Below are 13575 nucleotides of genomic sequence, written 5' to 3' on the forward strand. Positions count from 1 at the left end.
GATAGGCTTATTTTACTGCCTATGACAAAATAAAACCAACAGTAATATTGGCAGCATCTATAGCCAAAAGAGAAGCTTAGCAGTAAAGGGAATAAGCAAGGCAGTGGGCCTACTCATTGCCACGTGAGCACAGTGGTGAAGAAAGATCCACGACCAATTGCCCCAGCACTTTACCATCAGCCAGATCCGCAGTCACTGGGGAGCCCCGTTTGCAGGGAGGATCTGAAGAACCTCTCCCAGCCATGGGGAAGTTGCACAGCAATGCATCCATCCCACGGTGAGGCGTCCAGAGCCGCTGCAAGCAGCTCCAGCCTTTCTAGCACACAGTAAACCAATGTACGGAGCAGTCCGAGGGAACAGCCGCTGCCCTCTTTCTCCTCTTGGTTTTCGCCCCGAAGCCTGGCCAGGGCTCAAGGGGAACAAAAGGCGTCGTGCTGTCAATCTTGCTGTAGCACGGGCCTCTTTAGCAAGACTGTCTGCCCAGCCCCCCCGCGTCGGGCTTCGTCGGGTAACGAACTCAGCAGCAAAGCTGCCCTCGGCTCCTCGGGGAGAGCCCGCCGTCGTCACGGAAACGCAGCGTGACAGCACGCAGGTCCCAGCAGCCCGGCTGATGTCACCGGCGCCGTGACTTCCTCTGCCTGCCCTGGAGCCGCAGCCCGAGAGCTTTCCGGCCCCCGGCCTCCCTCTCCCTGGTCAGCGCCAGCGCCGCCAGCTTTCTTCTCGGACAGACGTGAATACAGAAAACGGCAGTCGAGTCCTCCGCCTGCGGGGCAGCGGCTCAGCACGGCGCTGCTGACCGTTCGAGCCGAGCCGAGCCGGAACCGAAGGCGGCCGCCCGACTCTGCCGGGCTCGAACGCGTCTCGATCGGCGGGGTCGGTCCCTCTCTTTCGGGGCTGCCCGGCTCGGCCAGGAGCCGCTCCCGGACACCGGGCGTCCCGCCGCTCGCAGTCAGCCGCCAGTTCTCAGCCGGCGGCGCCCCGCCGCGACGCCGACTCCGGAGGACGGCTCCGTTCTGACGCGGGACGGACGGGGCCCCGAGGCGCGGGGCGGGCGGCGGCGGGGACGCGGGGCGGCGGAGCGCCGCTTTCCCGGCACGGAATCCCGCGGCCGCCATTGGCGGAGAGCCCGCGCTCGGCCCCGCCTCCCCCGCTCTCCTATTGGTCGGCTCGCGGAACGGGGCGGGCGCTCCCGGCGGGGTCGTTTGCGCCCGCGGTCGCGCCGTCATTGCGTCATCACCGCGCGCGTCCCGCGTGGCCCCGGCCCGGCTGCCCACGGTGCTGCCCCGCGCCGCGCGCCCGCTCCGCTTCCGGGGCCTCGGGGCCCGCGCCCCCGGATCCTTTTCCTCCGCGCGGCCTTCCAGCCGCTCTGCCCCCGGCCTGCAGAGATGCCTCGGGTCGTCGTGACCGAAGTGCGGGACCGGCGCGTGGCGGTGTTGAACGTCGTTCCGTTGGCATCAGCCGTCGGTCAGCCCGTCCAGAGCCCTGTGCGGGGCCTTCGTTTCCTCAGGCGGATAACGGGAGGATGCCGGAGCCGAGGGGCGGTGGGAGGGAGGCGGGGGCGGGAGCATCCTGCCGTGCCGCCAGCAGCCCGGGGGCCGCGTGCTGTGGGTGCCGGCACGAAGCTCCGCCGTCCGTCAGCACGGGAGCTGCGGTTCTGGTGCAGCAGCAGGAGCTCAGCACAGCCCTGCAGAGAGCGGTCCGGCAGCACGGGAAGAAGATGACGGCCTGGAGCGCGAGTGCCTCAGCAGTGTCTGCAGCCTGCGAGGAGCCGAGCGGGGCTGGGGAGAGGAAGCTGTGGGAGTCCCGGGGAGGGACGCGCGATGGCAGCGTTATTGGCAGGATCAGCTGCTTCCTCCTCCACTCCCGACGCCGAGCACTGGTTTCCTTTGAGAAGCAGCCCACTGTCACATCTGTGGGGTTCCGCAGGACACACAGGCATGGGGTAAGTTTAGGTTGGATATCAGGACAAACTTCTGTGCAGAACTTCTACAGCCGTGGGTGGGATCCCCCTGAGCTCCCCTTCTCCAGGCTGAGCAGCCCCCCCCCTCTCAGCCTCTTGTCATGGCAGAGGTGTTCCAGTCCCTTCACCATCTTGGTAGCCCTGCGTTGGATTCTTTCCAGCATGTCCAGCTGTATCCTGTACTGGGAGCCCAGAGCTGGACGCTGTTCTCCAGCTGCAGCCTCCCCAGTGCCGAGCAGAGCAAAAGGAATGGTGCAGAATACTGGTCCTTACCTGCTACAAGAGAAGTCAGGACTAGGGCTATGATGGGAGCGCATTGCTTTATGATTGACGTGGAGAACTGCTAGGAAGAAGGCCTGGTGGGCCTGAACACAGATGCCGGGTGGTCCAGCTTTTGTTTCACTGGAAACCAGGTACTCCATGGGCAGCAATATGGAGATATGTTCTCCATGCAGTTGTGCCCCCGTGGCTTCTTTCTGATATGCTTGGGAAGTCCCACTAGAACAGGCTGCCGTGTGAGACAGAAGTGAGAGAGAAGCATCAGTTGTGTGGGTGGAGTTTTACTATCTCTGTGTTCACATCTTTTATGTTTGTCTTCTTTTTTTTTTCCAGTTCAACTCTGCGTGCGTCGGTCTGCCTTTGCTAAATCCTTTTCTTGTGGCCTCGGGCAACAATCGAGGGGGTCTCAAGTTTCAGCGCTGAGCAAGAAGCGCAGGCACTCAGGAAGGCCATGAAGGGCTTTGCTAAGTTGATCTCCCTCCATGGTCAACTTTTATTTTTTCCCCAGCACTGCGAATGGCTGCTCTGGTGGTTTGATAGAGGGAAGCATAGCTGCTTGCACTGCTCTGCTGCACAGCTGCCCTAAAAATTGTTGGAAAGCGGAAACAGAACTGCCCTTCGTGTCCCGAAATGCAGCTGCTCTGGTGGCGTGGGTCCTGGCAGCTTTGTGTGCATCGATGTAGTCCTGGAGCTGTTGAGAGCCGGCTGTGTGAGGGACTGGAGGTGGCACAAGACCAGAGGGCACTTCTGATCCTTGTGCAAGCATCCTGACTAGCTTCCATTTGTTTCTTGCAGGCACGGATGAAGATGCCATCACTGACGTCTTGACCAAACTAAATGTTTCCCAGCGTCAGCAAGTTCTGATCACCTCTAAGAGCACTACTGGCAGGGTGGGTGGTCTGCAGAGATGCATGAACGTGGTTGTGTCACTTGGGCGCAAAGTGAAAAACGACCCAATCTCTACAAGAGAAAGGTCGGCAGAGACTTCACCTGACCAAGGTTGTTTTGTTCTTGTTCAGTTCAGAGCAGTTGTTGATGCAAGGAGGGTTGGAGCCTGAAGAGGAGTGCTGAACAGCTCAGTTCCTCTGTCCTCAAAGGCCGTCCCTTCTGCCAACTCCTTTCTCCTCTTTGCCTTCTAGGATTTGATTGATGACTTGAAGTCGGAGCTGAGTGGGAATTTTGAGAGGGTGATCATTGGGGTGATGACTCCCACCACCATGTATGACGTGCACAAACTAAGGAGGGCTGTGAAGGTTTGGAAATCTTCCTTTTGTATTGCTTAAGTTCTGGCCAAGGACTTACTGCTTTGTTATGCATGTCTTCTCTCTCTTAAAGAAACCTGGTTGCACGTCACAAGCAGGTGCTGGTATCTTAAGTCTTGCCTTGGTGATTCCCTAGGGAGCAGGAGCAGATGAAGGTTGCCCAATGGAAATTCTGGCTTCTCGCACCAATGGAGAGATTTGTCGCATTAATGAGAACTACAAGCTTTGTAAGGAGTGCGAAAGGCTCTCTTGTCAGTTTCCTTCTGTCTGCGCTTCTTAATTGGAGGCTGTAGCACTAATGATGATGGCTGGAGTGCTGCAGTGCTGCTGGGAGCCCTGGGCACAGTTCTGTACTTAGCTAGGTTACAGCTGGCAAATGTGGGCAGCACCCAGGTGGTGGCCCTGCTCCTAACGGATGCTGTGTGTGTGTTCTTGCTGGAATATGGCTGCTCCCTTGAGGATGGCATCGTATCTGACACATCTCCCATGTTTCAAAGGGTCCTCGTGTCCCTCGCAACAGTGAGCCAAGCTGAGGGGAGAAGGGGGTGAATCTTCAGAGCTGTGGGCACAGCTCTGCACTCAGTGGTGAGGAGCTCCAGGCTGGCTTTTTCTCACCCTGTGTGTCCCATGGCCTGCTCCTCAAACACAGCCTCTCCAGGGAGGGAACTCTGACTCTGGGTGTGCATGAGTGCTGTGGGCTCTTCTTTAAATGTCCCAGTAAAGTGGGTTGCTGCTCGTTTCAGAAGGAAGCCCAAAGTACATCTGAGCTGCGTTTCATTTGTAAGCTAGTGTTCCCTTTGAAGGACTCCATTATCCATCCCCAGCAGCTTTTCATGAATGGGGAATTCTCAGGAGTTGCTTCCAGTAGATGCTCTGGTGAACTGAGTCTTCTATCCTTGTGTCTTTGCAGGGAAACAGAGATGAAGGAATGTATGTGGATGATGCCCATGCTCAGCAAGATGCTCAGGTGCGTAGTAATGTGCTTCCCAATCTATTCTTGTGCAGGTGATGCATGGTGAAGAGAAGCCAGCCTGTGAAATGGAAATAATGCTTTTAGCCTTGTTTGCAAGTCTCTAATGAGAGGTCTGTAGACAGGCTGGCTACTTGGCAGGGGCAATGAGATTTTGGCTGTGGGTTGCCGTGCCTGGTAGGTACTTGTTGGAAAATATCCGTGATCTAGACAAGTACGCGCCAGCAGTGCTCTAGCTGCAAGGGATTTAAGATCTCCTGTACGCCCAGTCTTCTCCATGAGCCTTACTTTGTCACCCCTAATGTCTTGAAGTGCCTGTATGAAGCGGGGGAGAAGTGGGGAACAGATGAGGTGCAGTTTATGTCCATCCTCTGTACACGGAACAGGTATCACCTAGTGAGAGGTAGGACCCCTGCACAGTGTCCTGGGTTTTTCTTTCCTTCCTTGTTTGTGTGTGATGCTTTTGTAGGAGCTCTGTAGCTGTCCAGTAAATGTGAACTCTTCTGAGGCAGCAGGTGTCCTAGAGAGAGCCCCATTGCATCCATTCCATTCAGGCTGTTTTATTCCCTCCTGAGACTGAAAGGGACTTGAGAAACCTAAGTCCAACTGGCTGCAGCTCCAGCATGGAAAGCAGAGATCATGAAGTGTGACTGCCATTGGGGCAGGGGGGAGAGGAGCTAAGAAACTTGATTGGCAGCACAAAGCAGCAGGTCTTGAAAATGGTACTAGCTGTGGTAGGCCAATTAGCAAGACTGTTAGCAGTGAAAATGAATTATTTCTGTGGGACGATCCTGATTTAGCTGAGAGTGCTGCAGGGATGAAAGAATGTTCATGCAGTATATGAAGAGCTTGTTGCAAAGCGGTCCTTTGAATCTCTTTGACTTTTCGCCATGGACTCTTCCCCCTGGTTTTTGATGGTACAGAGGCATTGCTAACAAGGACATAACAGCATTAAATCTGAGATGGCAGGAGACCTGGAAGATGCTTTGCTGCCTGTAGGTGAGCGCTCTGCTTTTAAATGTTGTCTACAAAGAAATGAAATGATTAGAGGTGCTGTGTCTTCCCTTGAGTGACTGTTACGTACAGGTTTGTCTTTGTTTATGGGCACAGAGCAAGGCTGGGTGGGACTTGGAGCACCCTGGTGTAGCGGGAGGTGTCCCTGCCTATTGCAGGGGGGTTGGAACTAGATAATCTTAGGGGTCCCTTCCAACCCAAACAGTTCTACGATTGTATGCTTTACAGACCCAGTCAGATGAGAAATGTATATTGTGCTGTATGGTATGGTGTGCCTGGCCAAAGGGAGCTTTGGCAGCAGAGGTTTGCTGTCAGGAGGCATGAAAGCCTTCATGCAAATACTGCTGTGTGCAGGCAGAGACATCAGCTCACAGCACATCACTGACTGTGGATGCCTGCACTGCGTTTGCTGTTTGTTGGCCTGGAGTTGCATCTTGACAGAAGAAACACACCTGCACCAAGAAAGTGCTGCAGCGGTGTGGTAAAGCTCCTGCTTCTCCTGACCTGAATTCTCTTGTTCTTGTCTCTCCTTACAGTAAAGTGCATGCGAAACAAGCCCGCGTGCTTTGCTGAAAGACTGTATAAATCCATGAAGGTAAACAGATTGTGGAGTAAGATTGCTTGCTTCTTTCTTGCATTTTCATGGTTGAGTCAGCAGCATTGTGGCAGTCGTGAGATGGAAGCTGCAGCCAGCCAGGAAACTGGCTTTTCTAGGGCAGCTCAGGCTTTTCTGCACATCAGGGTAATAGTCAGGAGCAAGCTGCTAATGGATCGCTCCATTATGCAAAAATGCTCTAATTAAGAGCAGCTCCTGCACAAGACTGGGCACTGAGACCTTTGTGTCTGTGGGTGATTCTCCAGCAGGTTCTCTGTTAGCTGCATGTGGCTGCTTTGCTTTCCAGGGCCTGGGTGCAGATGACAACACTCTGATCAGAGCGGTGGTGTCCCGCTCCAGAATTGATATACTGGGTATCAGAAGAGAATTCCTGACCATGTATGGGAAGTCTCTCTACTCCTTCATGAAGGTAAACTTGTCGATGTTAGACACAAAAAGTGGGATTTTCTGAGTGCCTTTAAGGAGATGATCCCCCCCGACACCTGTTGGGCATTTTAGAGCAGCTGAGATGAAACAGATGTTACAAAAACGTACTGAAAATGTTCCTGAATATTCTTAAATTGTCCAGAAGATGCAAATACTGCAAAAAAAAAAAAAAAAAAAAATCTGTCTTAGTAAGAATTTGACTTTGGTAGAACTTAAAAATTATTCGTATTCCTTCTTTTTTTCTTTTCTCAGTAACTCAGTTTGCTGTGGCTTTTTCTCGTTCTCTCCTCTCCTTTCTTTTTTTTCTGCACTCTTCTCCCTCTTTTCTCTGCCCCATTCCTTCCTTTCTTCTTCCATTTGCCCTTCCCTCTTTTGCTGTTCCCTCTGTTCTCCCCGCCCTCTCTTTTTCTCTTGTCCTTTTTAGATCTGCTCTTCTTACCTCTTTCTCCTCCCCTCTTGCTCCTCCCTCTTCTGTTCTTCCCCTTAAAAGCTCCTCTCTTCCCTTTTTCTTTGTTCTGCTCTATCGTTTCTCTCCTCTCCTCTCTTCTTTGTGGCAAGAGGGCTCCGAGCTCCCTTGCTGGTGTGGCGAGAGAGGCGCAGACTCCCTTGCTGGTGCAGAACGAAGGACCTTTATTGTAGGTGCTCACAACCTTTTATACCCGCGCAAAAACAACTGGTTACATGTAGGAGTCAGGCGTCTCGTGTGTGTTTGTGTCTGGCTCAACTTACTGCTAAGCTTTTTTACACGTTAGCAAGGTAATGACTTTGTTTATCCCACAGGGCTGCAAGTGGGACACTGGGATATGGGGTCGTATAGGGGCACGGGGAACGTGAGGATGTGGGGAGTGGGTTGAGGTAAAAAGGGGGGTGTGGGGTGGTGGTGGAGTGCTTTTAATTCCTCTGGAGAGGGGACGGGGGGCCCTGTGGCCCGAAGGTGTGGCCCTGAGCCATAACCCCATGAGCCATAACCCAAGGTGACCACAAAAGCCCGTATGTGCCACCTTTACCTCACACGTTGCCTTCTCCTGAGCAGCACTCTGCTCTTGCAGCCTGTGGCCCGTATCCCCATATCCTCCCCAAATGCTCCCATGTTCCTGTGCACCCCTTTTCCCCATGCCCCCCACATCACTTCCACCCCCATCTGTGCCCTACACCCGCTCCAGCTCTGCATTCCTCTCCTGCAGCAGCCGCCCCTGCCCCAGTATAGTTCAGTTGTATGGGATCTGGAGGGAGAAGGGGGTGAGGAGGAGCCCCAGGTGGGTTGTGGGGGTCCTGGAATAGTGATGGGGGTCCTTGTCGGGGGCTGTGGGCGTCTGTGAGATGGCTAATGGGCCCTGGAGGTGGTAAGGGAGGTCTGAAGGAGGAAATAAGGGGGTTCAGTGGGAGTCCATTGGGGGAACTGTGGAGGTCTGTGAGGTTTGGGGCCAGCTATGGGGGAGGAGTTCCAGGTCTGAGGAGGTCATTAAGGGGCTCTGGGGGGGGCTCTGGGGTGCCTACAGGGGTCTTGCCGGGGAAATATTGAGGGAGCTATTGAGGCTCTGAGGAAATTATATGTGGGCTGTCATGGCTAGGTAAAGGGTTACGTTGGGGAAGGCAAGGGGCAGCCAGGGGGAGGGAAGGGACACCTACAGGAATGCAAGGGGATCTGGGGTGAGGCAAGAGGACAGCTAGGGGAAGAACAGGGGAACGTCCCAGGAGCTGAGTGCTTCTTTCCAGTCCACCTCTTCTGCTTCCTGACGTAGCTGCAAAGCTGCCAGAGGAGCTGCAGTACCGCTGCCTGCCTCCTGCCTGTGTCAGAAGGAGCTGCACGTTAGCAGGGCGCAGTTGCCATTACAAAGCCAACTCCAAAACTGCAGGCACAAAACCATCGCCTTCAGAATCTGTTACAGGCAGACGACCGTGGCCTTGCACAGGAACCATTCCTACAGAGCAAGGGAACTCCATCACTGCCTTAGGATGTGAGTAACAGAGGAAGAGCACCAGAGCCTTCAAAACATGCTATCAAGCCACTGGCTTTGGAAGCCAAACACGCCTCCTACTTCAAGAACTAGCAAGAGGAATCAATGCACCTTGCTGCTGGAGAGGGCTGTGCTGCATCTCCTGCTGCCATCCTTGGGCTGTCGCCGTGCTGCCCATCCACAGCGCACTTTGAAGGGCAGCAACCTTGCAAGAAGGAACAGAGAGCCGAGAGCTCTGCCTTGCGTTTCCTGTTAGAACTCCGGGATGAGCCGGACAGCCCTGGCTCTCAGAACACACACCTCTTCTCTTGCCAGCTTTCCATTCCTGTGCAAAGCTGTTCTGACAAGGGTCAGTGAATGGCAGCGGGCGCCGTTTTTCCATTTGACTTCTGCGGTGTGCAGGAGGTTTGGTTGGGCAGGACCAGCACTGCTGGCAGATCCCCGAGCAGCGACTAACCAGGCAGCTTTTCCTACACGTGCGTCCCAGCAGCTGAATGTCTCGGCAGCCATTGCTCTCGGTGTAGCTGTTAACAGTCCGCTGTACGGCTTGGTTTTCCCCGAGGCTGTGCACGATAGGGAATGCAGGGCACTGCTGGGCTGTGAGAAGCGGCAGCTGAGCACGAGCAGCGGGACCCGCCCGGTGTGCAGGAGCAGCTCCTGGCTGAGCCGGGCAGCCCCGAAAGAGAGGAACCGGTCCCACGGATCGAGACGCGTTCGAGCCCGGCGGAGAATCAGGCGGGCGCCTTTGGTTCTTGCTTTGCTCGAGTCATCGGCAGCGCCGTGCTGAGCTGCTGCCCCGCAGCTGCAGTCCCCAGGTGCCGTTTTCCATATCCCTGCCTGTCCCCGTGCGGAGCTCCCGGAGCTGCACGGAGCCGACATGGAGCCGCTTCGTGTTGGCCCCGAGGAGGGAAGCTGTGAGGGGGAACGATCGTTAGGATGTGAGCTGGTTGGGAATGTGGTCATTTCTCTGCTTATTGCTCTGTATGTGAAATGATTAAAAGTTTAGCGTTCATTTTTCCGCACTTCTGTGTGCAGTCATTTCTGCCGCTCCAATAACCCCAGAGCCCAGCTCTGGGGAAGGACGGGGCAGCACGGAGGGCAGAGTCGTAGGACTGCAACCGCCAGCCCGGTTCGTCCCCCCAAATCCCCTCCGCTCCTCAGCACCGCGTGGGAAATGGCTGGGCTGGGATTCTGGGAGAGCTGGGGCGGCTCAGCCGGCAGAAGAGGAGGCTCGGGGGGATCCCGGGCACGGCCATCGGTCCCTGCAGGGAGGTGCGGAGAGGACGGAGCCAGGCTGCGCCCGGCGGTGCCCAGCAGCAGGACCGGAGGCTCACGCTGCAGCACAGCAGGTTTCCCCGCAGTGCTGCCGGCACCGCGCTGCTTCCCCCTGCTTGCACTAGGCAGGCTGCAGAGCACGTGCACGCAGCGCACACCCAGAGGTGCCCGTCCCATAGGGCGCATCCAGCAGCTGGGGGATGTTGGGGTGGTTGCAGAGAGCCCAGAGCTGCGGCTCCCCCAGCTCCTCCTCGCTGCTGCTGCCAGTGCCCCCGTCGCCTCGTTTTGTGCCTGGGGAAAGGAGATGGTCACGTACTGAGCATCGGGTGCGTTGACGTGGGGGCACTGGGCAGGACTGGTGGCCCTGGGAAGCTCTTGAGGGCCGCAGAAAGCACTGGGCTCGTGTGGAGCGCTGGGTCAGTTCTGGGCTTCCCAGCTCAAGGCAGACTCTCCTGTGCAAGCGCTGCAGGGAAGCTGCTCTGGGGGAGGTTGTACTGCGCTCATCTCCAGAGGTCCCTTCCAGCCCCTGTGCTTTGTGACAGGCGGATGTGTGAAGGGAGACAGCCAGCAGGTGGGAGTTTGGTGGCTTCCCGGAGTCAAAGCACCGCAGCCCTGCGATGCCACCGGGAGTTTGAGTGTCATCAGCCACATCCCTCCCTGTGTCTCCATTCATTGCAATGGGACCTGGGCACCCACGGCCTCTCCGGCAGCAGTGCCAGGCCTCAGCTCCCTCTGTGATGAACATCCCTGACATCTAATCCAAATCTCCCCCCTTTACGTTAAAACCATTCCCCTTTGCCCCATCACCACCTCGACACGTAAAAAGTTCATTTTCGTCGTGTTTATTATCTGCGTTGTGTCACAGAGTTAAATAGATCAATTTATGCCCGTGACAGGGGGCAGTCGGCCCCTGCCCTCCCCACTCCCCGCCTGGCCCCACAGAATGGGAAGGAAGGAAGGGGGGAAAAAAAACAGCGGCAACAATCTATGGAGGTAAACTTATTTTACTAACTATGATATCGGAATGCAAGATAACACAATATAACACAATCTGATTGAAATTGAGACTAATAAATCAAAGAAGATATGAGAGAGAGTTCCCGAGACCGAGTCAAACCTGAAAAGCTTGGAACGGCTGGGAAAGCACCTCCAGCACCCACTGCCAGGCAGTAAGAGACCGCCCCACCCGCAAGGGTCAGATCCCATGACTTCCATAATGTATAGGGACAGGTACCTGGAATTGGAGCATTAACACTTTAATTCCAGTACGTGATGTTTTGATGTGGAATATTGAAAATCAAAAAAACATAAAACCATGACATTTCACCCCTTATTCTACATCACTACATCATGCTTAATATATATATATACACATACATATACAAACAAACAAAATGATTAAAAATGCATCACACACACACGTCTATATACATATACATAGAATTACTGTCTGCACTCCCCCAGCATCAAGTTTCCTTGTGGTACACATTGAACATCCCCATTTTTCTGCATTACCCACCAAGTGGACTCAGGTCCCTGGGCAAAAACAGTACCGCAGAGAGGTTTGCCCTTTCCAGAAGCTGGAAGAACCCAAACTGCTTTTCCCAACATGCTCTTTACATGTACAACAGGGACCTTATCTCCCTCTACGGTATGTAGGGAGCTGGATTGGGTAGGACCATCACGATTGATGGATCCTCAGGTATTGACTAACCAGGTGGCTTCTGCCAAATGCTTCTCCCAGTGCTTAAATGTTCCGCCACCCATTGCTTTCAGCATTGTTTTTAACAACCCATTGTATCGTTCGATTTTACCAGAGGCTGGTGCATGGTAGGGAATATGGTAAATCCACTCAATGCCATGATCTTTGGCCCAAGTATTTACAAGAGAATTTTTGAAATGAGTCCCATTATCTGACTCAATTCTTTCTGGGGTGCCATGTCGCCACAGGACTTGTTTCTCAAGACCCAATGCGGTGTTTCGGGCGGTAGCATGGGGTACTGCATATGTTACAAGGCACCCTGTGGTTGCCTCCACCATGGTGAGCACATAACACTTACCACTGCGAGATCGTGGCAAGGTGATAGAATCAACCTGCCATGCCTCCCCATATTTATACTTTTGCCATCGCCCTTCCTCCCAGAGTGGTTTCATCCTCTTGGCTTGTTTGATTATGGCACATGTTTAACAGTCATGAATAACCTGTGCAATAGCATCCACAGTTAAGTCCACCCCTCGGTCTCTAGCCCACTTATATGTTGCATCTCTCCCCTGATGGCCCGAGGTCTCATGAGCCCACCGAGCTAGAAATAATTCACCCTTGTTCTGCCAGTCCAGGTCTATCTGAGCCACCTCAATTTTGGCAGCTCGGTCCACCTGGTGGTTATTTTGCTGTTCTTCAGTAGCCCGACTCTTGGGCACATGAGCATCTACATGGCGCACCTTCACGACCATATTCTTTGTTTGGGCAGCAATATCTTTCCACAGTTCAGCAGCCCAAATAGGTTTACCCCTTCTTTGCCAGTTATTTTGCTCCCACTGCTGTAACCACCCCCACAAAGCATTTGCCACCATCCATGACTCAGTGTAAAGATAAAGCATTGGCCACCTCTCCCGTTCAGCCACATCCAAGGCCAGTTGGACAGCCTTTACCTCTGCAAATTGGCTTGATTCTCCTTTCCCTTCAGTGGCCTCTGCAACTCGTCCTGTGGGGCTCCACACAGCAGATTTCCATCTGCGATGCTTTCCCACAATACGACACAATCCATCAGTGAACAGGGCATACTTTCTTTCATTTTCTGGTAATTCGTTGTATGGTGGGGCCTCTTTAGCTCATGATACTTCTGCTGGTGATGTTCCAAACTTTTTACCTTCAGGCCAGTCCATGACGACCTCTAGGATCCCTGGATGGCTGAGGTTCCCCATCCGCGCTCACTGCATAATCAACGCAATCCACTTACTCCAAGTGGCATCAGTTGCGTGATGGGTGGGGGGAACCTTTCCTTTAAACATCCAGTTCAGCACTGGCAGTCGAGGTGCCAGAAGGAGCTGTGTTTCAGTACCGACCACTTCAGAAGCAGCCCGAACCCCCTCATACGCGGCTAAGATCTCCTTTTCAGTTGGAGTGTAGCCCTCTTCCGACCCCTTGTAGGCCCGACTCCAGAATCCCAGGGGTTGGCCTCGGGTCTCTCCTGAGGCTCTTTGCCACAAACTCCAAGTGGGACCTTTCTCTCCAGCAGCAGTGTAGAGGATGTTCTTTATATCCTGCCCTGTCCGTACTGGCCCTAAGGCCACGGCACGGGCTATCTCCTGTTTAATCTGTTCAAAAGCCTGCTGCTGCTCGGGGCCCCATGTAAACTCATTCTTCATTCGCGTCACATGATAAAGGGGGCTTACAATGAAGCTGTAGTTTGGAACATGCATTCTCCAAAAGCTCACTACACCCAAAGAAGATTGTGTCTGTTTCTTACTAGTGGGTGGAGACATAGCGGTGATTTTGTTGATCGCATCTGTCGGGATGTGACGACGGCCATCTTGCCACTTTATACCTAGGAACTGAATCTCCTGAGCAGGTCCTTTCACTTTGCTCCGCTTAACAGCAAAACCAGCACGCAGAAGAATCTGATTATTTGCTCTCCTTTTGTGAAGACTTCTGCTGCTGTATCGCCCCACACAACGATGTCATCAATGTACTGCAAGTGCTCAGGGGCACTGCCCTGTTCCAATGCAGTTTGGATCAACCCGTGGCAAATGGTTGGGCTGTGTTTCCACCCCTGGGGCAAACGGTTTCAAGTATACTGAACACCCCTCCAGGT

At 54.1% G+C, this 13575-nt stretch overlaps 1 protein-coding gene across 16 annotated transcripts; it reads left to right on the forward strand.

The window, feature by feature from the left end:
• The first annotated feature begins 1261 nt into the window (after positions 1-1261).
• Positions 1262-9507, forward strand: LOC149912140 (annexin A4-like). 16 transcript variants are annotated; one of them, XR_016462375.1, is made up of 6 exons: positions 1262-1942; positions 2053-2373; positions 2748-3129; positions 3379-5470; positions 6022-6080; positions 6388-9507. XR_016462375.1 is itself a non-coding variant. In XM_090132744.1 (5 exons), exons 1-2 carry the CDS (start codon positions 1523-1525, stop codon positions 2660-2662), a joined length of 510 nt encoding a protein of 169 aa, XP_089988870.1. In that variant the 5' UTR covers positions 1262-1522; the 3' UTR covers positions 2663-3129; positions 3379-5470; positions 6022-6080; positions 6388-9507. The 16 variants fall into 16 exon arrangements, 3 of the variants coding, with proteins under 3 accessions (XP_089988870.1, XP_089988871.1, XP_089988872.1); XR_016462380.1 differs by having other exon boundaries at positions 2122-2373; XR_016462383.1 differs by lacking the exons at positions 1262-1942; positions 2053-2373 and having other exon boundaries at positions 2380-3129; positions 3379-3728; positions 4412-4468; positions 4597-5470.
• The last annotated feature ends 4068 nt before the right edge of the window (positions 9508-13575 follow it).

The sequence above is a fragment of the Phasianus colchicus genome, unplaced genomic scaffold (genome assembly GCF_987193195.1).
Source record: "Phasianus colchicus unplaced genomic scaffold, bPhaCol1.hap1.1 HAP1_SCAFFOLD_43, whole genome shotgun sequence".
NCBI classification, from domain to species: Eukaryota; Metazoa; Chordata; class Aves; order Galliformes; family Phasianidae; genus Phasianus; species Phasianus colchicus.

What these genes read in the sequence shown, in the direction of transcription:
- LOC149912140 (XM_090132744.1), top strand. Translation starts at nt 1,523, where the DNA reads ATGCCGGAGCCGAGGGGCGGTGGGAGGGAGGCGGGGGCGGGAGCATCC. An exon ending in GCAGGACACACAGGCATGGG is followed by an intron (nt 1,943 to 2,572) that starts GTAAGTTTAGGT and finishes TTTTTTTTCCAG; the next exon opens with TTCAACTCTGCGTGCGTCGG.